Genomic DNA, 24,861 nt, shown 5'->3' with positions numbered 1-24,861 from the left:
GCCCTTTCTGGTACAAATATTGAGACAATGTAACACAAACCATCAGGGAAACATTTGTGCTGCTAGTACTTGAGTTAACTCATCCCCCATCAGTAACCATGGAAACATTTTACAAAATGTGCCAATTATTACCTGCTCCAGAAACTAAGGCTGACTGTAAAACGATTTACAAAGACACAAATCGTCATTTCAACAGTATCTAGGTTTAGGGATCTTGTTAAAAAGGCAGAGTCTCTATTCTTCCAAGAAACAAGATCGGTTTTCTGGGGATTGAGGTCGGAAGGGCATTTTTTAAGTGGAACCAAGTGCTAGTTCACTTTGAATCAGCTATTTCTGTAGTTAAGCAGTGGACTTAAATTTGTAAACTGCATAGCCCATGTGGAACGTAAGAAATCCATCAGCACTGCTGCCTCACAATGCCAGGGACCCGGGTTCAATTCTGCCCTCGGATGACTGTCTGTGTGGAGTTTGTACATTCTCTCTGTGTTTGCATAGTGCTCCAGTTTCCTCCCTCCAGTCCAAAGATGTGTACGTTAGGTGGATTGGCAATATTAAATTGCCCATAGTGTCCAAAGATTACATGGGGTTGTGGGGTTAGAGACATAGGATGGGGGCGGGGGGGGGGGGGGGGGGGGGGTAGGAACGGGTCCAGTTAGGGTGTGCTGTCAGAGGGTCGGTGTACACTTGATGGGCTGAATGGCCTTCTTCTGCACTGTAGGGATTCTATGATTTAGTGACATTCCTTCCCAGAGTTTTAAATGCAAACATTACCAGATATTTTCCATTTTCATTGTTGGCACCCAGTGTCATTTAGCAACAGGACATATTGGAACTACACCAAACTCAATGCTGTCAGGAACAGTATTACTTTGCAGTACTTTCATCTATTGCATTTTGAATGTCAAGTTTATACCATGTATAAGAATCAGCATTATTATTATGATGAATGCATCAAAATATTTAAATACAAAAATAAAAGGCAACACTAGAATCCCCTAAACAGTGCTTAAAATATTAATTGAATATGCTCTAAGCTGTAAAGGTAAAGTCGCCATAGTCCCAGATGACCATAGGCTGCTTTCCCCTTTGAGGGGGAGAACTGACCGGTGGCGATTTAACCCGAGGATCACCACACCTCAGACGAGGGGCAAGTTTGAGAAGGTGGGGCCTTCATGAATAACCTCAGCTGGTAGGGGAAATGAACCTTCGCTGCAGGTCTTGCTCTGCATCAAGAACCAGCTGCCTAGCCCATTGAGCTAAACTGACCCCCCCAATGCAAGCATTTTAATGTGTGTCTATTAAATGACTTTGCTTGCCATTTTAACAAAAGATGTGTATGTGTTAAAACACAGAGCTTACAGAGTTCCATTTGGGAGGTCTTGAGGACCTAAGGCACTATAAAAGTGGAAGTTTGTTTTCTCAATTGAGACAAAAATGAAGCATTCCCTCTAAAATTTAGATTTGATTTTGGTTTATTGTCACGTGTACCGAAATACAGTGAAAAGTAATATTCTGAAAAGTATTGGCGTCTTTAATTCTAATTCATTCACGATACAAGAAGTGATAAAGCAGCTTCACTCAGATATAACGTGTAAACTTAGCTCAATATCATTATCACAACAGCATCTTAATTTGTAGGATGAGACAGGGTAGAAAGCACACCATTCAATCGAAATACAAACCTCTTTTGGGATGGTCAAACTTTACTTTGTAACACTTCCAGGAAGCACCTCATGATTTATTACATTGAGGCGCTGTGCAAAGTACAAGTTGTTGTTTGTTCCAATATTTTTGATTAGTAGCTTATTTAATTAACAGTTACATTAAAGTCATCAATCTTTTTTGTTCAAATGAGTGAGCTTGTCGAAAGCTTTCAGAGAGACTCAACCAGGTGACTCCGTACATGATAGGAAAAATAAGTAATCATTGCACAAGAATGTTAGCACAGCAGTCATAAACCTCTTCGTTTCTGCTGCATGGGAGTTAGCTAAGCTTATCAATGATTGTGTTATTGCTACTGTTCACTTGTTCTTTGACAACTCATTTAATTTGTTTGGCCATTAAAGATAAACTCAAGTGTACCCGAATGTTATTCTGCCCAACTTTTTGAAAACAAGAATGATCATGCCCGAAAGCACAGAATCAAAACAGTAGCTGAAACAAACAGAACGGAGAAATCTGTTCCCTTGGCATTTACCGAAAACAGCCTCTCTGGGATACAGAGCAGCACTGAATACAGAAATGAAAAATTTGTTGAGTACAAGAACAAAGAAACAGCCAAAACACTAACATCAAATAACGTGCGCGATCTAACGGAGATGTTTCCAAGGGACATTTATCACTCTGTTGGCAGGTACCCCACCGTTATCTAACCACACGGAGTCACTTTTCTGGTCCCTGGGGAGTTTTGTGTTTTTAAATTGAGTGTACCCAATTCATTTTTTCCAATTAAGGGGCAATTTAGCGTGGCCAATCCACCTACCCTGCACATCTTTGGGATTGTGGGGGCGAAACACACGCAAACACGGGGAGAATGTGCAAACTCCACACAGACAGTGACCCAGAGCCGGGATCGAACCTGGGAGCTGTGAGACAGCAGTGCTAACCACTGCGCCACCGTGCTGCTCACTGGAGTTTCTCACCTCTTCCTCTCCTCCCCCACCTCCCCCATTCCTGCCCCCCCCCCCCTCCACACACACACACACACACACACACGGACATTACTCCACCCTCTCCCCCCAAAGTGAGGACACCGTGGTAGGAGGTTCCCGAGGACCCCCTCTTCAGACCTCCACACCCACTTACAGGCCTCTCCCCTCAAATCCCCCTCCATGCCCTGTAACCCTCCCTGTGGAGTGCTCCTGCTGGCTTTGTGGTGCCACGTGGGCACCTTGGCAGTATCAAGATGGCAGTGCCATTTTGCCTGTCTTCCAGGGGGGAAAACCAGGAGGCCATCCTGCACGATCCCTGACTGCCTAGGGGCCTCCAATGACCTAGGAAACCCCCTGGTGCCCTTCCGCCTGGTCCACGTTTGTGTGGACCAGTGCTGAATGGCTCCCAGCTGGGGACTCCCTGGGGAGGCCGGCAGATTGCAGCTAAGTATGCTCAAGGAGGTTTAAAACCTATTGAAGCGCATTCGGCTGGTCCCACCCATTGAGTGGGATTCTGGTTAAGCGGGGTTGGGTAGATCCCGTGAGGCGTCATGGCTACCGGGAAGCCCGCGTGAGGCTCGTCTCGACATCTACCGGCCAGTCGGGCACAAATGTGGCCAATAGATTGTGCCCAATATGAATTTAGTACAATAATATGGTTCAGCGTCCATGGACGGTCTGCTTTCATATTTTGTGGTCCTAAAATGAGCCCAAAGACTGGTCAGTGGTTCAATGTGTTTTGAGATTTACTTCATTGTTGACAAAAAAATTAAAATCTTACATAACTTCAGAAGTTACTGCTTTCACATAATGAGACTATTTACAAAAATGTTAGATTTTCACTGTTCAGTTCACCTCACAACCATTTCCACACAACACGTTCAAACTGACAATCCTGTGATCATCAATGATGAACTCTCCCAACAGGAGAGGTTTCCACAGCTCAAATTCAGAATCGATCCCTTGGTTTACTTTCATGCTGAGATCGAAGAACGATATCCTGTTAGAAAGCGGGGCTACGTAAACCTCCTAGGGCAAGCAACAAGGTTTATACAACAGCAGCAGTAGTAGAAACAACTTGCATTTATACAGCATCTTTGATGTCATAAAACATCCTACAAGGCACTTCACCACTGAGTGCAAGAAAAATAATGCAGCAGAAAGGAGAAATAAGGAGGGGTGGTTGAAAGCTTGGTAAAGAGATGGGCTTTGAGGATTATTTTAAGTTTGAGCGAGGGAAATAGGGCGAGGTTTAGATGGGACTTCCAAACAGCAGATTGGAAATAACGAAATGTTTTGCCAGCATAGACTGGGCAAAGGGGGGGGCTGAAATTCATTGGAAGCTAGAGTCAGACAATAGTGTTCAGCATTGGATATATGGCTGGGGAAGAGTGGTAGATAGGGTCAAGGAAGGATGTTTAAATGAGGACAAGGATTTTAAATGTGACATATTGGGGGATTGAGAGCAGCATAGGGCAGTAGCAATGGCATGGTTTGTCAACAGTATCCATTAGGATACGTGCAACTGCGCTTTGGACAAGTTGGATTTTAGGAAGGGTGGCAGATGAAAGAGCAAAGCGAGTGTTCCAACACTTGTGGATATGGAAGAAATGGGAGGTGACTATTAGGAAAGAGATGTGGGCGGTATGGTGGTTAGCACTGCTGCCTCATGGCGCCGAGGACCCGGGTTCAATCCCTGCTCCGGGTCACTGTCCGTGTGGAGTTTGCACATTCTCCCCGTGTCTGCGTGGCTCTCAACCCCACAACCCAATGATGTGCAGGCTAGGTGGATTGGCCACGCTAAAATAAATAATTGGGTACTCTAAATATATTTTTAAAAAGGAAAGGGATGAGCTGAGAAAGTGCTGGGAGGACATCAGCGAGGATTTGCAAAGAGGCTGAGGTCTTGTGCTATTGAGCGACAACCATAAATTCATGTAAGCCCTTGCGGTATATTTAAAGCCAGCTCAGGAGCTTGCTGTGTAATAAATCAGAGTAAACAGGCATGCTCCACCTCCCTCTGTTGAGGAACTCCGACAGTGGCCCTGATGGGCAATGTAAGCCCTTTGACAAGGACTTTGTCATGCGGATATGTATCCCTCCTCGACCATTTCTACTGGTGAGAAATAAACCAGGAAGGACTGATAAGAGGTCACTGTTGAAGTGGTGGAACGATGCAATGTTACACAGGCTTGGATTTCTTCACAACATAATTGCCCATTTGTCAAAGGAAAAAGTTATTTTAAAAAGAACGGTAAAAAACATGTAAATTGCAGAGCAGTTCTTCGTTCACAAAGTACCACTAATTTGGGAAATTTCCACTCACAATGTATAATTAGAGCTACTGGAGAACCGCCATACTTCCTCCTATCCCCACAATGTATTTCACTTCTCTCTTACCCTGACTTTAAATACAGTAATCCACAATATGTACAGAACGTCATAACATATTGCCAACACACACGTAGTGTCGCTAAAGTCTTGTCAAGGTTCTTGAGGAACTTTGGGTTTCAGATAGTAAGGCCCACTTCCTCCTTGCCCCAGATGGGCCGGGTATACAGTTTCATATACGTTTTCAACTGGTTTCATATGGGGACAGATATCAGTATACGTAAAAAAAAAAAAATCAAAGTCTGTACATTAACATTTCAGAGTGGTGACTGAGGAAAAATACACGATACCGACCTGAAGATACTCGGTGAAAAACGATCCAAGCTCAGTTTTCAACAATTGCCTGCACCAAGGAAATGAAAAAAACATAATCAAGATCAGAAGTAAGTTGGGGCAGTCTAAACCAGTTGTTACTTGGTACGGATTCATTGTTCAAAGCTGCCCATAATTCGTAAGTTCACTCAAAGGCCATAGGGGGATGGTGTGAAAGATAAACATTTTTACATTTGTGCACCAAGTGGTACATTTCTGAGTTTATGACCAAGACACATTTTATGGTCATTGCCGGGGAGCTTTACTCTGATTCTCACTCTGATAAATCTGATCTTGGGCATTGTTGATGGTGGAGCAAATGGGGTTATGTTAATCACACTAGCCAGGAAATCCATAGGATGGTTAAAATTGGCAGGGTGTAAAAGCAGCATTGCATTTGATCCCGTCAGTTTCCCGATGGACAGAGGTAGGATAAAATGGCGCCTGCCACCCTCGAGGGTCAAAAACGGAAAGCGTTTTCACACTACAGTGGCTGGAAAACTGAAATGAGTAAACAATCACACGGGTTATAAAAAACACCACTTCAACCTATTAGGGACAGGAGTACACGATGTCCCCATTTAGTTGCCCCACATTAAGTCATTCCACTTTTTAAAAATAAATTTAGAGTACCCAATTAATTATTTTTTTCCAATTAAGGGGCAATTTAACATGGCCACTCCACCGAACCTGCACATCTTTGGGTTGTGGGGGCAAAACGCACGCAAACACGGGGAGAATATCCAAACTCCACACGGACAGTGACCCAGAGCTGGGATTCGAACCTGGGACCTTGGGGCCGTGAGACAGCAGTGCTAACCATTGTGCCACCGTGCTGCCCTTTCATTCCACTTTAAAGTGGACGACATAATGGGGCTGGTATATGTGCTGGGCATCAGGATTTCCGTTTTAGCGTTGGTTTGTGCCGGGCTGACGTGGAGTTGCTAGTCCACATGGGCGGTATTTTAGAGTGGCCTCTCCCACCCACTGCCCACCCTCCAGCTCGGTCACTCCACTCACTGCCCATCCTGCTCCCTCACCCTCCCACTCACTCCCACCCTGCTCCCTCACTCACTCCCACCCTGCTCCCTCACCCTCCCACCCTGCTCCCTCACCCTCCCACCCTGCTCCCTCACCCTCCCACCCTGCTCCCTCACCCTCCCACCCTGCTCCCTCACCCTCCCACCCTGCTCCCTCACCCTCCCACCCTGCTCCCTCACCCTCCCACCCTGCTCCCTCACCCTCCCACCCTGCTCCCTCACCCTCCCACCCTGCTCCCTCACCCTCCCACCCTGCTCCCTCACCCTCCCACCCTGCTCCCTCACCCTCCCACCCTGCTCCCTCACCCTCCCACCCTGCTCCCTCACCCTCCCACCCTGCTCCCTCACCCTCCCACCCTGCTCCCTCACCCTCCCACCCTGCTCCCTCACCCTCCCACCCTGCTCCCTCACCCTCCCACCCTGCTCCCTCACCCTCCCACCCTGCTCCCTCACCCTCCCACCCTGCTCCCTCACCCTCCCACCCTGCTCCCTCACCCTCCCACCCTGCTCCCTCACCCTCCCACCCTGCTCCCTCACCCTCCCACCCTGCTCCCTCACCCTCCCACCCTGCTCCCTCACCCTCCCACCCTGCTCCCTCACCCTCCCACCCTGCTCCCTCACCCTCCCACCCTGCTCCCTCACCCTCCCACCCTGCTCCCTCACCCTCCCACCCTGCTCCCTCACCCTCCCACCCTGCTCCCTCACCCTCCCACCCTGCTCCCTCACCCTCCCACCCTGCTCCCTCACCCTCCCACCCTGCTCCCTCACCCTCCCACCCTGCTCCCTCACCCTCCCACCCTGCTCCCTCACCCTCCCACCCTGCTCCCTCACCCTCCCACCCTGCTCCCTCACCCTCCCACCCTGCTCCCTCACCCTCCCACCCTGCTCCCTCACCCTCCCACCCTGCTCCCTCACCCTCCCACCCTGCTCCCTCACCCTCCCACCCTGCTCCCTCACCCTCCCACCCTGCTCCCTCACCCTCCCACCCTGCTCCCTCACCCTCCCACCCTGCTCCCTCAACCTCCCACCCTGCTCCCTCACCCTCCCACCCTGCTCCCACACCCTCCCACCCTGCTCCCTCACCCTCCCACCCTGCTCCCTCACCCTCCCACCCTGCTCCCTCACCCTCCCACCCTGCTCCCTCACCCTCCCACCCTGCTCCCTCACCCTCCCACCCTGCTCCCTCACCCTCCCACCCTGCTCCCTCACCCTCCCACCCTGCTCCCTCACCCTCCCACCCTGCTCCCTCACCCTCCCACCCTGCTCCCTCACCCTCCCACCCTGCTCCCTCACCCTCCCACCCTGCTCCCTCACCCTCCCACCCTGCTCCCTCACCCTCCCACCCTGCTCCCTCACCCTCCCAGTCACTCCCATCCTGCACCCTCACCCTCCCACTCACTCCCACCCTGCTCCTTCACCCTCCCACTCACTCCCACCCTGCTCCCTCACCCTCCCACTCACTCCCATCCTGCTCCCTCACCCTCCCACTCACTCCCATCCTGCTCCCTCACCCTCCCACCCTGCTCCCTCACCCTCCCACTCACTTCCACCCTGCTCCCTCACCCTCCCACTCACTCCCATCCTGCTCCCTCACCCTCCCACTCACTCCCATCCTGCTCCCTCACCCTCCCACTCACTCCCACTCTGCTCCCTCCCCCTCCCACTCACTCCCACCCTGCTCCCTCACCCTCCCACTCACTCCCATCCGGCTCCCTCACCTTCCCACTCACACCCACCCTCCACTCACTCCAACCCTGCTCCTTCACCCTCCCACTCACTCCCACCCTCCCCTCACCCACCCACTCACTCCCACACTCCCCTCACCCTCCCACTCACTCCCACCCTGCTCCCTCACCCTCCCACTCACTCCCACCCTGCTCCCTCACCCTCCCACTCACTCCCACCCTCACCTCACCCTGCCACTCACTCCCACCCTGCTCCCTCGCCCTCCCACTCGCTCCCACTCTGCTCCCTCACCCTCCCACTCACTCCCATTCTGCTCCCTCACCCTCCCACTCTGCTCCCTCACCCTCCCACTCACTCCCATCCCGCTCCCTCACCCTCCCACTCACTCCCATCCCGCTCCCTCACCCTCCCACTCACTCCCATCCCGCTCCCTCACCCTCCCACTCACTCCCATCCTGCTCCCTCACTCTCCCTCTCCCACTCACTCCCACCCTGCTCCCTCACTCTCCCTCTCCCACTCACACCCACCCTCCCCCCTCACACCCACCCTCCCCCCTCACACCCACCCTCCCCCCTCACACCCACCCTCCCCCCTCACACCCACCCTCCCCCCTCACACCCACCCTCCCCCCTCACACCCACCCTCCCCCCTCACACCCACCCTCCCCCCTCACACCCACCCTCCCCCCTCACACCCACCCTCCCCCCTCACACCCACCCTCCCCCCTCACACCCACCCTCCCCCCTCACACCCACCCTCCCCCCTCACACCCACCCTCCCCCCTCACACCCACCCTCCCCCCTCACACCCACCCTCCCCCCTCACACCCACCCTCCCCCCTCACACCCACCCTCCCCCCTCACACCCACCCTCCCCCCTCACACCCACCCTCCCCCCTCACACCCACCCTCCCCCCTCACACCCACCCTCCCCCCTCACACCCACCCTCCCCCCTCACACCCACCCTCCCCCCTCACACCCACCCTCCCCCCTCACACCCACCCTCCCCCCTCACACCCACCCTCCCCCCTCACACCCACCCTCCCCCCTCACACCCACCCTCCCCCCTCACACCCACCCTCCCCCCTCACACCCACCCTCCCCCCTCACACCCACCCTCCCCCCTCACACCCACCCTCCCCCCTCACACCCACCCTCCCCCCTCACACCCACCCTCCCCCCTCACACCCACCCTCCCCCCTCACACCCACCCTCCCCCCTCACACCCACCCTCCCCCCTCACACCCACCCTCCCCCCTCACACCCACCCTCCCCCCTCACACCCACCCTCCCCCCTCACACCCACCCTCCCCCCTCACACCCCCCCTCCCCCCTCACACCCCCCCTCCCACTCACTGCCACCCTGCTCCCTCACCCTCCCACTCACTGCCACCCTGCTCCCTCACCCTCCCACTCACTCCCACACTGCTCCCTCACCCTCCCACTCTGCTCCCTCCCCCTCCCACTCACTCCCACCCTGCTCCCTCACCCTCCCACTCACTCCCATCCTGCTCCCTCACCTTCCCACTCACACCCACCCTCCCCCTCACTGCCACCCTGCTCCCTCACCCTCCCACTCTGCTCCCTCCCCCTCCCACTCACTGCCCATCCTGCTCCCTCACCCTCCCACTCTGCTCCCTCACCCTTCCACTCTGCTCCCTCACCCTTCCACTCACTCCCACACTGCTCCCTCACCCTTCCACTCACTCCCACACTGCTCCCTCACCCTCCCACTCACTGCCCACCCTGCTCCCTCACCCTCCCACTCACTGCCCACCCTGCTCCCTCACCCTCCTACTCACTCCCACCCTGCTCCCTCACCCTCCCACCCTGCTCCCTCACCCTCCCACCCTGCTCCCTCACCCTCCCACCCTGCTCCCTCACCCTCCCACCCTGCTCCCTCACCCTCCCACCCTGCTCCCTCACCCTCCCACCCTGCTCCCTCACCCTCCCACCCTGCTCCCTCACCCTCCCACCCTGCTCCCTCACCCTCCCACCCTGCTCCCTCACCCTCCCACCCTGCTCCCTCACCCTCCCACCCTGCTCCCTCACCCTCCCACCCTGCTCCCTCACCCTCCCACCCTGCTCCCTCACCCTCCCACCCTGCTCCCTCACCCTCCCACCCTGCTCCCTCACCCTCCCACCCTGCTCCCTCACCCTCCCACCCTGCTCCCTCACCCTCCCACCCTGCTCCCTCACCCTCCCACCCTGCTCCCTCACCCTCCCACCCTGCTCCCTCACCCTCCCACCCTGCTCCCTCACCCTCCCACCCTGCTCCCTCACCCTCCCACCCTGCTCCCTCACCCTCCCACCCTGCTCCCTCACCCTCCCACCCTGCTCCCTCACCCTCCCACCCTGCTCCCTCACCCTCCCACCCTGCTCCCTCACCCTCCCACCCTGCTCCCTCACCCTCCCACCCTGCTCCCTCACCCTCCCACCCTGCTCCCTCACCCCCTGCTCCCTCACCCTCCCACCCTGCTCCCTCACCCTCCCACCCTGCTCCCTCACCCTCCCACCCTGCTCCCTCACCCTCCCACCCTGCTCCCTCACCCTCCCACCCTGCTCCCTCACCCTCCCACCCTGCTCCCTCACCCTCCCACCCTGCTCCCTCACCCTCCCACTCACTCCCACCCTGCTCCCTCACCCTCCCACTCACTCCCACCCTGCTCCCTCACACTCAATGCCCATCCTGCTCCCTCACCCTCCTACTCACTCCCATCCTGCTCCCTCACCCTCCCACCCTGCTCCCTCACCCTGCTCCCTCACTCCTTCCCTCCCCTCCCCCTCCCCCTCCCACACACTCCCATCCTCCCCTTACCCTCCCACACACTCCCATCCTCCCCTCACCCTCCCACCCTCCTCTCACCCACCCACTCCCGTCCTACGTCCCTCCCTGATCCTCCTATTTGCAGCTCCTCTCGCTCACTTCCTCTTCCTGACTGCCCTGATCAAAGCAAGGGTTCACAGGAGTGAATTGCGAGTGAGAGAGTCGGCAAGCTGCAGATAACTCACAAGTAGAAAGGATTAGTTTCTTTCCTTTCGTATTTTAAAATTTATTTTAATTTATAAGTTATTTCATTTACGAATATAGGATTTTTACAATGTACCATATTTTAACTTACAGGGCATATTTGTTCAGTGATGATAAAGATCCTACAGAACCTATTTGCAGGCTTTTCATTGGTTATAATGGGAAAATCTGATTCGATGAAGATTATTTCATTTAAGGAACACAGCAACATTATTTGAATGAGGACTTACGGTTGACCACTTAGCCCCTCAAGCTTATTCTGCCATTCAATGAATTAATGGCTGATCTGAATTTAATACTGCTTTAAAAGAAATAAACCCCCCTGATAAAAAAGCAGTATAAACTCAATGAAAACCAGCAACAGACATTAAGTGTGTTATTCGCAATGCAGTAAACACACAGTTTAGATGGTCTTCAAAAAAACCACAGCCTAATTTTCAGGTGGTTTTGAATAAATCTCCCAGTGTCACTTTTATGGTCTCACACCATTTTGACCACTTGACTTGTTACAGTCATGTGAAACACGCCACCTTGTGTGTTGTTCTTTGTTTTTACCATCAACAGTCTTTTTGTTATTTCAGTCTGCCTTCTAAACATTTCAGCTCAAATATCAGTCACGAGGGATCCTTCAGAAGAGGAAACTCAGGGGGGGGAAGAACTGCTGATAGTACAATCTAGAGTATGGGTTTAAAATGATTGTCAACCTCAACAAAGTGCACCATTACTGCAGTTCGCTGAATAGAACCGTCTTAAGTTACTTGACTTTAAACATCCCCCCTATCAGTTCACCAGTGTTGTCATTACCATTGATTAAACTGGATACTCAAAAAATATATGCAGTTGTAAGTGTTCACTTTCTTGTGGCAAAAAAGGACAATGAGGTGTGGTTCTGAACGATACAGCAACAAAGTTCAGGTTCAATCTGAGATTAATGCCAAGTTAGTTGATGTTTGTCAGGGAATGACTAATAAGGCTACAAATATGGGGTAGTACTCAACAAGGAAAGCTTAAATAAGTTGTGCAGTGTTAGTTGGTAATGCTGAGATTGGTTTGCTTCAATATAGCGCAATTAGAATATTTTCACTGGCAGAGGTGACTGGGCGGCCTCATAGTGCGATAGGGAGAGGTTAGGAAATTGGATCACAAATGTAGTGGACAATTTAGGGTTTAACAGACTGAGGGTCAAACTGCTAGCACTGAGTCACACCATCCCATTCGGACTTAAACTCATTAATGAGAATAAACAGGATACCCATGATCAGCCAGGGTGAGTCACTCAAGATTCACTGTCCTCCGGGACACTCTGGTCTGATCAGCCACTAGCTCATTCCAGACTCAGATGGCCTTGTGTCCGTAAATTGGAGGTTAATCGCATATTCATAGCACGGCCATTTTCTTTTGTGTAAATAGGAGTGGGCAATCAAAAGCCCAGATAGCGACAATGCGTTAAAGTCTAGACACCCTAGGACAGAACCATCTTTAAGGGGCTGGGCAGGGCTTAGAGAGATGAAAGAATGAAGTTCGAACAGGTGGGCAGCAGAAGGATTTGGAAAGTCACCGGGAGGGGTCATGAAAATCTGCCACAGAGACAGGCTTTTGAAAAGGCGTCTGGATGAACTTCACAAACACAGAAATATGTTCTGTGAATGCAAGTATCATTTTTGCCTGCCTGTTCACTTTACATGATGTTTAATGGGAAATCACGTGTTAGGGTTAAGAGATACATAGAAGCTGTTCTTAAAAGTTTAAACATTGATTTTCTTTTGTTTTAATAAAGTTTGTTTGTAAAAATAACCAAGCTTCATTTCTTATGCAATCGCTCCTGGAACAAATTGATCTTTCCGCAGTCTTAAAAATATAAAAATGTTGCAGCTCTGGTCCAGTATCTTCGCCACTGTTGGGATCTGACCAGGCGTCTGTAACACTGGGTTCAATTCCAGCCCTGGGTGACTGTGTGGAGTCTGCATGTTCTCCCAGTGTCTTCATGGGTTTCTTCCGGGTTCCTCCCACAGTTCAAAGATGTGCAGGTTAGCTGGATTGGTCATGTTAAATTATCCCTTAGAGTGTCCAAAGGTTAGATGGGGTTACGAGGATAGGGCAGGGGATGGGGCCTAGGTGGAGTGCTCTTTCAGAAGGCCAGTGCAGAGTTGATAGGCCGAATGGCCTCCTTCTGCACTCCATTGGTTCTATGACTCCTACTGATTAAAAAAAATAAAATAGAGTACCCAATTCTTTTTTTCCAATTAAGGGGCAATTTAGCGAAGCCAATTCACCTATCCTACACATCTTTGGGTTGTGGGGATGTGACCCACGCAGAAATGGAGAGAATGCGCAAAACCCCTACTGATTCTATATCATCCCTTTGCCAAACATGGGAGTATGGCAGAGTCTGCATCAGAGGATTACAATTTGGAATATTCACAGGGAAAGGTTGCAAGTTTCATTCCTAGTCTGTGTTGAGTTGGCTAAGTGTTGGCATGAGGAGGCGTTTGTTGTTCCCTCCCTGCTCGCTATCTTCTAATCACTGCTGAGAATGCAGATATGGACATCCGAATCAGGCTCAGCTGTACTCATAATAATAATAAAAATCTTTATTGTCACAAGTGCATTAACACTGCAGTGAAGTTACTGAGAAAAGCCCCTAGTCGCCACACTCCGGCGCCTGTTCAGGTACACAGAGGGAGAATTCAGAATGTCCAAATTACCTAACAGCACGTCTTTCAGTACTTAATGGAAAACCGCAGCACCTGGAAGAAACCCACACAGACAAGGAGAAGGTGCAGACTCCGCACAGACAGTGACGCAAGGCGGAAATCGAACCTGGGACCCTGGAGCTGTGAAGCAACAGTGCTAACCACTGTGCTACCAAGCTTGATGTTTCTTTTTTAAATTGTCATTTTAGATGAGTTACTGAGGGCACATAGTTGTCTTCAGAGCAAACCCAAGACTTGTTATCTTGAGAATAAGAAGGATTAGGATGAAAACAGGAGGAAGAAATACACATCTTAAAAGCTCAATGCACCAAAATGGCCCAACTTGAGACACTTCTCAGTCATGATTTCAGAGTAAGATTGGTGATCAGCACTGGTCCCATCAAACTGCTTGCTTAATGATATGTCTGATGGTTGATTCAAGTGAATCAGTTAGTAGGCACACAGACGTGAACATTTTGGCCATCACAAGAAGGGGAATGGACAATTGCAACTCTATCACTTTATGCCAGATAGATTTACTATATTTTTACATGCCCTAGCTGCCGACAGTACTTATGTACAGCAAGCACCATTTCCCCACACCAAAGCGTAGCTTCTCCATCAAAACAAAATTCTCCAAATGATCGGATGGATCAAGTTATTCACAGGAATGCTTATTTGGAGTCCTCCTCCTGAAATCAGCCATGCTCAGTTAAACAGACCACCATTTCAGCAACAAAAAGGTTCACCTCATAAAGACAGAAATTCGTGCCTGCTCACCTGACTCCCTCGTTGAGATTATAAAGTTCATTTTCGGGTAAACCTTTCCTCTGGAACACAGCGATTACAGCATTCTGTATGCTGGAAAACAAAGTTCAGCACTTGTCTAAAACGTGATCAATTTAATGCAATCATGAGACTTAATACTGGTACTGCCTGTTAGTACATTGCAGTGACTGGCGATCAGTCAGATATTTGCATTTCAGGTTAGTAGTGCACATTCTTAAGTATTACATTTCACCGAGGTCAGAGGCCCAACTTATAAATTATTTGTCCTCTCCACTCTAATTAAATCAATCTTGGGGCGGTGTGGGAGGTGGCAAAGCAGCCGCCAGCTGTGAGTTAAAGTGCAGTTAATTTCCTTTATTCATAAAGATCTACTGGGTTCTACTAATTACTTTAAAAGGGGTGACCAGCATTGCAGTAAATAGACCACGATTAGGCCACACAATAAAGACAAGACCCTTTACTGTGGAAGGAGGACTTTAAATATGCTTCAACAAATGCCTAGTGGCAGTCAACAGGCTCTGCATTAAGTTCTCTTTCAAATGGCCAACTTCTCAACATTGGCAGTGCTGGAAAGTTATTTCACTTATTTAAAGCGAACATATTGATGACAAAAATCGGGAGGTTATGCTTCAGTTGTACAGGACATTGTTGAGACCACATCTGGAGTCCAGTGTACAGTATGGTCTCCTTATTTAAGGAAAGATGTAAATATGTTAGAAGCAGTTCAGAGAAGGTTTATTAGACTGGTAACAGGAATGGGCAGCTTCTCTTATTTGTATCCACTAGAGCTTAGAGGAGTAAGAAGCGATTTGATTGAAACCTTTTAAGATCCTGAGGGGTATTGACAAGGTGGATGTGGAGCGGGTGTTTCCTCTTGTGGGAGTGTCGGGGTCACTGTTTAGAAAAATAAGCGGTAGCTCATTTAAGACAGAGATGAGTAAAACTTGTTTCCCTCAGAGGGCCGTGAGTTTTTGGAACTCTCTAAGGACAGTGAAAGCAGTCTTGAGGTTTTTTTAAAAAGCGGAGCTCTATAAGATTTCTGATTTACAAAGGGGTGAAAGGTTATTGGGGATGGGCAGCAATGTGGGGTTGACATTAGAATCAGATCTTACTGAATAGCGGAGCAGGCTCAAGGGACTGAGCGGTCTACTCCTAATTCGGATGTCATTGCAAGCATGAGATTACTCAAAAATACTGGTCTTTCAGGAGCAGATGCCTCATGGAATTTAATCGCATTATTCTACAAAAAAACTAATTTCAGAGTACCTAACTCAGGAGACCCATGGTTTTCAGCATGTGTCTATTAGTCCGACAATTTAAATCAGTATGAGATCTGGAGCTGTAGATTAGGCCAAACCTGCACACAGCCAGTGATCAATGCTTCATAGACTACACAAATCATTTTTATAGATTTACCAATTAGGCACACTTCTTACATTTAAATACACAGCTTTGGGTTATAACTACATGTTTCATGATATAGATAGTGGTTAGCACTGCTGCCTCACAGCACCGGGGACCTGGATTCGCTTCCAACTTTGGGTGAGTGTGTGGAGTTTGCACTTCCTCCCTGCGTGGGTTTCCTCCGGGTGCTCCGGTTTCCTCCCACAGTCCAAAGATGTGCAGATTAGGTGGATTGGCCAAGCTAAATTGCCCCTTAGTATCCAATGGTTAGATGGAATAGCAGGGATAAGGTGTGGGGGATGGGGCCTAGGTAGGGTGCTCTTTCAGGGGGTCAGTGCAGACTCAATGAGCTGAATGGCCTTTCTGCACTGTAGGGATTCTATATTTATTATATAAAATTCTGTAGCTGCTTTGCAGATATTGCCCAGTATATAAACAATGTAGCTGACAGCTGACCCTGAATGTTTCCTTTGAAGGACGGGGACGAGGATAGCACCATCCAATCAACCTGACCACCCTTTGGTAATGCAGATTTACTGCTCAGACTAAACCCAGAAATGTAAAGAACATGTGGATAGATTCCTGTGTGAGATTGGAGGCGCACAAGGCCCACAGAAAATGGGGAAGGGATATTAAACTAATGTAGGGATGAGACCAAACATGGCAGGACAAGAGTGGACAGGCATTCAAGCAGTGCGAGTGGCTGGAATGAAATGGAATGTTGTCAATATTGCAGAAGTGAGATACAGCAAATGGGTAGAATTGACGCACGTCAGCCTATCAGGTGCAATACTGGCTTTGCACACTGCTGAATGGGCTAGGTTTTACCAGCCCTCTGGAGACAGTGTATAAAGGCAACATTAGGGGAGGGGGAGCCAGAGGTCTTCCTGCCGTTGCTCGATATTCTCAATGGAAGGAATGGCAACAGCACAGCTGCCCATCAACTACAGACAGGCAGGACCAACAAACTAATTTAGTTGACTAATTAAAGGTCATTTCCTGCCCCCTCTAGTGTCTTATTGGCATCAGGACAGAGCCCTGCTGCATGGGAGATCATCAGGTAAATTGTGGCAACTTTGCAGCGGGTTCCGGGGCAGGGTCTGGAGCGGAGGAGCCTTCCATTCTGGCTGCTCAGTGTGTGTGGCACAACATCTGCCCCGCAGCTCGAATCACTGGGGCCTGCACTCTAAATAAAATACTGGCTGCGGTACCAACCTCTCTCTGCAGCCTCAGAAGCAGTGTTTGATACCAGTGGCACAGCCTGGGCTGCTGACCAACTAGTCTGTTTAGTCCAGTGACAGGACCACCTGCGATTTGGAAACATTCAGCCCAATATTATAACCTCAATGGGTGCTAAAACCAAGTGATGCACTGGATCTGGCCACTTTCCTTTGGGCTGCTTTGACCAAGAGTCATGCAGACTGGAAACACTAGCTCTGTTCCCTCTCCACAGATGCTGTCAGAGGCTGCTGAGATTTTCCAGCATGGTTTGATTTTGTTCCTTTGGGGGTGGGTCAGGATAGGAAAGGATAAAAGCAAAATGTGAGACGTATGCTGGAAATCTGAAGTAAAACCAGGAAATGCTGGAAAACTCTTGGGCGGTCTGGCAGCTTCTGTGGAGAGGAGAACAAGAGGTAACATTTCGAGTCAAAGTGAGTCACATTGGACGGGAAACGTGAACTCCTTATTTTTCTCCCCACAGCTGCTGCCAGGCCTGCGGAGTACTTATTTTTATTTCAGAATAAAATGGGGCTCCCATTGGGCTGTGGAGACTGCTTGCCAACTTATTTGAGCTGAAGCGGAGCTGGGTGTTTTTATTATATCAACATGCACTGCAGAGGTCAGATTGTAAGTGAAGAGTGTTTGGAAGAAGTGTGTGTTTGTGTGGGGAGGGGCGGCTGCTCCCAGCTCTTTACCTGTTCCAGGTGGCGTTGGAGCCGGCGCGTCTCTGTTGGGTCCCCCGCTCCTCCAAGGCTGCCTGCTCGCTCTTGCCCAGGTCGCTGAGGCTGGGTGAACTCATGAACTTCGGTCTGCGGAAATTCCTCATGGTTAGCACAGAAAGAAACCCGCCCTGCACGGCAGAAGCAACAAGGGAGGGAGTTGGGGACGAGAAGCCCGCCTTGGGGCAGGTTTTTGAATTTAGTGCCCACAAGTTATACAGTGGCCTCAGGAATCAGCCAGGCGGTGATTTACATCCGAACTCTTCTGAAGTCGCTTCCACACGCAGGGAACCGGTCTCACAGCTTAACGGTTCACCAAAGTCTGCTCCTTTCGAAGGGGGGAGAAAGCCGATTGAACTTCAGGGTGATCACATTCAGGCTGCATTTCAGAGGGAGGGAGTGCAGACACTGCTCTCCCTCTCTGTACAGCTTACAGTGAATACAGGGGGGAACTAAATCAAACACGTAAATACCGCACATCCCACACACTGGCCAGCGGATCTGACGACGTGACTCCACCCGTGCTACTTTCTAAAGGATTGCTTTGGGGAGGTGGGAGAGAGAGTTTGCAATTGGCAGCAAGTTGTTTTTTTAAAAAAAATCTAGAATCAGACACTACGCGAACAGTTCCATCGCAGAAAGAAAGTGTGAAATGCAACTGTGTGAGAATGTTCCTGTTGCAATTGCCACACACAATTACACAAAAGCGAAAGGAAAATCGTTTTCCCCTCTTGAGGACACTTTGCACCTTGTACTGAACACTTTGATCATCAGCTGACTTCCTGCTATGGAACAGATTGATCACACGGTTGGAGCTAATTGCTAAAAATGCAATTTACAAAAAAAAAAAGTTTCCACTGACCCGTCACGTTTTAAAGTATTATTTTTAAGTTAAAATGAAAAAGCAGACATTTGGTGTATTTCAATCAGAAACACAACACAGTAAAGAACCCTCCCCCGCACAATGGATTCAGATTTAGGCACAGGATTCAAATTGAATTATAGTCGCTTCCTATTCAGCCTTGTTTCAGTGGCAGCACACACAGTTCTGAGTCAGGGGCTTGTGGCGTGATTTCTCAGGGATCTAAGCACATGGACTAGGCTGACATTTCAATTAACCTTTGCTCATAAGACAATCTCCATCCTAATAAACCTCCTCTGAATTACCTCCAATGAAATAATATCTTTCCTTAAACAAGGAGACCAAACTACTCTCAGTACTCCAGATGTGGTCTGACCAGTACCTTGTACAGTAGCAGCAAAACTTCCCTGGTCTTATACTCCAACCCCCAATGTAGGAAGTACATTCACTTCCTACCCCCAAGTTATTAATACATATTGTAAATAGTTACGGTCCCTGTCAAACCCCATTGATTGCAGGTCGCCAAGCTGATAAATAACACCTTCTCCCCACTTGCTGTTTCCTTCCTATTAGCCATTTCTCTATCCATGCCAATATACTTGTTTGATTAGATTACGATTTTCCAAATGTGCTGCTATTACTTTTGTAATAATTGATTCCAACCTTTTTCTAACAGTAGCTGTTAGGCTAATCAGTCTATAGTTACCCGTTTTTTGCCTCCCTCCCTTTTTGAATACGGGTATCGCATTGGCAGTTTTCCAATCCTCCGATGCTTCTCCAGAATCCAAGGATTTTGGGAAAATTCCAACCAATGCATCCACTATCTCAGTAGCTACTTCTTTTAAGAGATTAGGATACAAGCCATCGAGGCCAGGGGACTTATCTGCCTTTAGCCCCATTAGCTTGTCTAATACTACTTCCCTAGTGATGGTATTTAATTCCTCCCCTGCATTCTTTACTATTAATGGGTTGTTCGAAGTACCTTGCACCGTAAAGACTGATGCAAAATGTCAGTTTACCTCCTCTGCCATTTCCTTGTTCCCCATAATTATCTCTCCAGATTCATTTTCGACGGGCCTATGTTCACTTTGACCTCTCTCTTTCTTTTTATATATTTAAAGAAGCTCTTATTGCCAGTTGTTATATTCCTCACTAGTTTGCCCCCGTAGTTTATGTTCTTTCTCTTTATTATCTTTTTAGACCTGCTTTGCTAGAGTCTGTATTTATCCCAGTCTTCAGGGCTATCACTAATGTTTGCCTCCTTATATGCTTTTCTTTCAACTTAATACTCTCCTTAACTTACTTGGTTAGCCTTGCCAGGTTTAATCCCTCTCTTAGAATAGCTGCTTTGCCCGGGATGGTGTCGAGCATTCCATCACACTCGTGCCTTGTGGATGGTGGACAGTCTGGGGGGGGTCAGACTGCTTTAGTATCTGAGAAATCACAAATCGTACTGAATGCTGTGCAATCATCAGTGAGAAATCATCAGCGAACATCACCACTTCTGACCTTCTGGACTGGATTTACACACTGCCTGTCTGCCTCCCAGTATTTCCAGAGCCTGCAGCAGAAAGAGAGGAGATGGGGCCAGGACTATTTGCTGCCTGTTCCATCTACTGGGCCCTTGGAACTGGGACTGTTTGCAGTTTGCTGACTGTTTCATCTATAGAGCCCAAGGGCCTGAGGCCTCCCAGCAAACAGGAGGTTGCTGCAACACTTGGAAGGGGACGAAGAGGCGAAGAAGGTTGTGCAACTGGAGTTTATTTTGTTTTCATCTGCAGATTACGCCGAGATGCGATGAAGACACTGTCCCCCACCCACCCACCCGCTGCTGGATCGAAGACCTTTTGGGGCACCAGCCTGCAAGTCTTTTCTCAGCACCGGCCTGTCCTTTAGTGCCTCACCTTCCTGCTCCTCCCTCTCCTTTCCTCCCTTGTATTTGGGGCACACCGTGGTCCATCCCCCTGTGCCCCATCCTCCTGTGCCTCCCCCACCCTTCCTCCCCTTCAGTTACTCTCTCCCTCCACTTTCTCCCCTATCATCCACCACTAACCGGGATGGCATCAATGCCGCCTACGCCGGCGGTGGGGTGCTCTACAGCCACCTATGTGGGAGCGGTGACCTTCACCCTCCCACTGTTCCCGCGAGCGGTTAGGTCACCGTTTCACCTCATGATCCAAAAACTTGGGGTGAAGTGCTGCGCCCACCCCACCATGTCAATCGAGGCCTGCGTCTGTGCTATGGACGGGATTGTTGGCCATGCGGCCATAGTTGCAGCCTCGAAGATGTATGGCAAAGCTGTCTTCTTTTTGAGAGCCGAGTGGGCTGTCCACCTCACCCTGGAAAAAGGGCACACGGTGGTTGGGATCTACCTGGCGGTGGACCCGCTGGAGGCCACTGCCGAGAGAGTTATCCTCTCTAATGTCCCACCTTTTATTCCCACGGAGCTTCTCCTGAAATGAAATGAAAATCGCTTATTGTCACAAGTAGGCTTCAAATGAAGTTACTGTGAAAAGCCCCTAGTCGCCCCATTCCGGCGTCTGTTCGGGGAGGCTGGTACGGGAATTGTTATGATATGACTTTTGCCTCATTATATGCTTTTCTTTCAACTTAATACTCTCCTTAACTTACTTGGTTAGCCATGCCAGATTTATCCCTCTCTTAGAATAGCTGCTTTGTCCAGGATGGTGTCGAGCATTCCATCACATCCTGGACAGTCTTGGGGGGGAGGGGGGGATTCAGGAGGCATGTCACTCTCTAGCTGTTTCCAGAGTCATTTTAGGGCCTTCTGGTGACCAGGCAGCAGGGGCGGAGCAGGCACCTGCACCACCGCCTCCCACTGGCCCGGGACTTCAGGAGGAGCCTGAGGAGATCCCGCCTGTCGGTGATCCCGGTGGCGGGACCAAGGTGGGCCCTGGGTTGGTTGGTGGGCCCGTGTCGCCTGCCGCACTCAGTGTGGTGGAGGATTCGGGCCCGGAGGGCGACTGTCCGAAAGCTGTCAGCCGCCCAGTGTCGGGAGTGAAGGGTGCACATTAAGCTCTCTGCAGTGGAGCGCAGGGCTCACTCGTGCCTGACAGTGTGTCGCCCCTCACCCCGTCTGGCGGACTCCCGGATTCTGGCACATCTTAATTGAAGGTTCTTTTGTTTTTCTGCCTCCGTAGATATTTCAGGCAGTGTCCTAATGGGCCCCCCTCCACCGACACCGACTTCCTCCCACCGACCACCCTCCTTTCCTCTCTCTTCCCCCCCCTCCTTTCCCTTCTGTTGGTACAGAGGCGAGGGTATCTGATCTCTCCAGCGCAAAGTTTAGTGCTTGTACCATTTGTTTTTTTGTAGATATGTGTTGTGAACTGTTTTAATAATCAGATTATCCTATCCCCCTCCCCGTACATAGGTACTGAGGGGAGGGTACCCTGTTTCTCCAACACAATATTAGTGTTTGTACCGTTTGGCCTTGTATATATTTTTTACTGTTTTAATAAAAAGAGATGGAGAGAAGGTCATTGATGAAGCAGCTGAAGATGATTGGGCCTCGGACACCACTCAATAACTGAACTAGTAATCCAGAAAACTGAGCTAGTGATCTAGAGACACCAAGGCAACTGTGCAATTTCAATTCAATTAGTGAAATACATTTGGAATAAAGAGATACTACTAATAATAATCATCGTGAAACTATCTGGTTATCATGTAAAAGAAAATCAAATTTACTGATGTCCGTTAAGGCATTAAAATATCCCTTATCCAGGATAAAGAGAGTTGGGGCAATACATTTTGTGAATGAATAGAAAAACATAGCCACATGAGGAAGTGAATACAGTCTACTCTCAATCTGATGTTACTCAATCTAAATTGAACTCATTCAAAAATGCCTTTCATTGAAAATGTGCCATTCTATTTGAAATGCTGGTGAATTCACACTTCTACCCCAAATGGGTTCTGAACGGTGAAATCTCCTGCTTAACCTGAATTCAAGCTGGCAAGGCAGCTAACCTGCCCGTGTTGCTCTGATATCTTGTTGGAAGAGACAAACAAATTTGTCAAATAATGTATAACTATTTCTGCATCATGCACTTAAAACATCAATCACCACACAGCCCGAGTGACGGTCTGCACTCTGAGAATCATGCAATGTTCCCACAAAAGCAGTGACAATTGTGTGATGATATGCATAAAGGCGGCACAGTTAGCACTGTTGCTTCACAGCACCAGGGTCCCAGGTTTGGTTCCCGGCTTGGATCACTGTCTGTGTGGAGTCTGCATGTTCTGCCCGTGTCGGCGTGGGTTTCCTCCGGGTGCTCCAGTTTCCACCCAGAAGTCCCGAAAGACGTGCTTGTTAGGTGATGTGGACATTCTGAATTCTCCCTCGGTGTACCCGAACAGGCACCGGAATGTGGCAACTAGGGGCTTTTCACAGTAACTTCATTGCAGTGTTAATGTAAGCAATTCTGTACATAATGTTACACACAATCCCCGACCACCAGGTGGCAGTGTAAACCCACCATGTGACCCTGTGTCTGGGGAGTTGGGAGTAAGTCGTGTTGGAGGATAGATGTATTTTGCAGTAGCTCTATAATAGTTAGTTAGTGTCAGTAGTTTATTATTGTATTTATTCTAATTATCTTGATCACGCAGTTGTTTCATAATAAATTATTTTCACTAGATGTTCTGTCGTTCATCATTCACGTCGGCCAGTCTACAGAACATGACAAATTGGACCTTGCTAGTGATTGGATATTTCAAATACTCTGCCCATAATCTGTAAAAATGATAAAATAATGGAAATGCGTTGTGCTTTTCACACAAGAGTGACTGGGTCGCATTGACCGAAACATGACATGACAAGATGGATAGTCGAGGACTCGTGTGAAGTAGTGGTGAACAGGATCCAAAGTAAAATCACCCTGCCAGTAGCGGAAGCAAATGTAGACTACATAGGTGAGGATCTCACACAAATGCCGACAGCTGGCTCTGACCATAGTGTCTCCCAGCACTCAAGAAATACTGTAGGCGGTGGAAATGAGACTCCAATGGCCAGACTGTTGACTGACAATGGAAATTAATTATTGTCTGGCTGAATGCTTCTACTAGTGCGAGTGAGAGTAAAGAGGCACCAGTGAGAGATAAGAACATAAGAACTAGGAACAGGAGTAGGCCACCTGGCCCCTCGAGCCTGCTCCGCCATTTAATGAGATCATGGCTGATCTTTGTGGACTCAGCTCCACTCTCCGGCCTGTACACCATATCCCCGAATCCCTTTATTCTTTAGAAAGGCATCTATCTTTTTCTTAAAAACGTTTAAAGAAGGAGCCTCAACTGCTTCACTGGGCAAGGAATTCCAGAGATTCACAACCCTTTGGGTGAAGAAGTTCCTCCTACACTCCGTCCTAAATCTACCTCCCCTTATTTTGAGGCTATGCCCCCTAGTTCTGCTTTCCCCGACCAGTGGAAACAACCTGCCCGCATCCATCCTATCTATTCCCTTCATAATTTTATATGTCTCAATAAAATCCCCCCGCATCCTTCTAAACTCCAATGAGTACAGTCCCAGCCTACTCAACCTCTCGTCATAATCTAATCCCCTCAACTCTGGGATCAACCTAGTGAATCTCCTCTGCACTCCCTCTAGTGCCAATATGTCCTTTCTCAGGTAAGGAGACCAAAACTGAACACAATACTCCAGATGCGGCCTCACCAACACCCTATACAATTGCAGCATAACCTCACTAGTCTTGAACTCCATCCCTCTAGCAATGAAAGACAAAACTCGATTAGCCTTCTTAATCACCTGTTGCACCTGCACACCAACTTTTTCCGACTCGTGCACCAGCACACCCAGGTCCCTCTGCACAGCAGCATGTTTTAACATCTTACCGTTTAAATAATAATCCATTCTGCTGTTATTCCTCCCAAAATGGATAGCCTCACACTTGGCAACATTGAATTCCATCTGCCAGACCCTAGCCCATTCACCTAACCTATCCAAATCCTTCTGCAGACTTCCGGTATCCTCGGCACTTTTTGCTTTACCGCTCATCTTAGTGTCGTCTGCAAACTTTGA

The 24,861-nt window shown here is 49.5% G+C and overlaps 1 protein-coding gene and 1 long non-coding RNA gene across 3 annotated transcripts in view; one reads left to right on the top strand and one right to left on the bottom strand.

Annotated features, from left to right (window-relative positions):
• LOC140396219 (uncharacterized) overlaps nt 1–11,344 on the top strand; it is a 41,674-nt gene extending 30,330 nt beyond the window's left edge. The window contains exons 2-3 of the long non-coding RNA XR_011936483.1: nt 5,304–5,425; nt 11,206–11,344. This is a non-coding gene — a long non-coding RNA (uncharacterized lncRNA). The remainder of the gene's footprint in view (nt 1–5,303; nt 5,426–11,205) is intronic.
• LOC140396215 (proline-rich protein 5-like) overlaps nt 1–24,861 on the bottom strand; it is a 174,045-nt gene that overhangs the window by 74,778 nt on the left and 74,406 nt on the right. For both annotated transcript variants that reach the window (XM_072484532.1, XM_072484531.1), the window contains exons 2-4: nt 17,915–18,028; nt 14,586–14,666; nt 5,337–5,385 (exon numbers count right to left, since the gene is read on the bottom strand). In XM_072484532.1, the coding sequence (XP_072340633.1) occupies nt 5,337–5,385; nt 14,586–14,666; nt 17,915–18,018 (234 nt within the window). In that variant the 5' untranslated portion in view covers nt 18,019–18,028. The remainder of the gene's footprint in view (nt 1–5,336; nt 5,386–14,585; nt 14,667–17,914; nt 18,029–24,861) is intronic.

This window comes from Scyliorhinus torazame, chromosome 19, assembly GCF_047496885.1.
Source record: "Scyliorhinus torazame isolate Kashiwa2021f chromosome 19, sScyTor2.1, whole genome shotgun sequence".
Lineage (NCBI taxonomy): Eukaryota > Metazoa > Chordata > Chondrichthyes > Carcharhiniformes > Scyliorhinidae > Scyliorhinus > Scyliorhinus torazame.
This window is presented reverse-complemented; position numbering and strand designations above follow the sequence as displayed.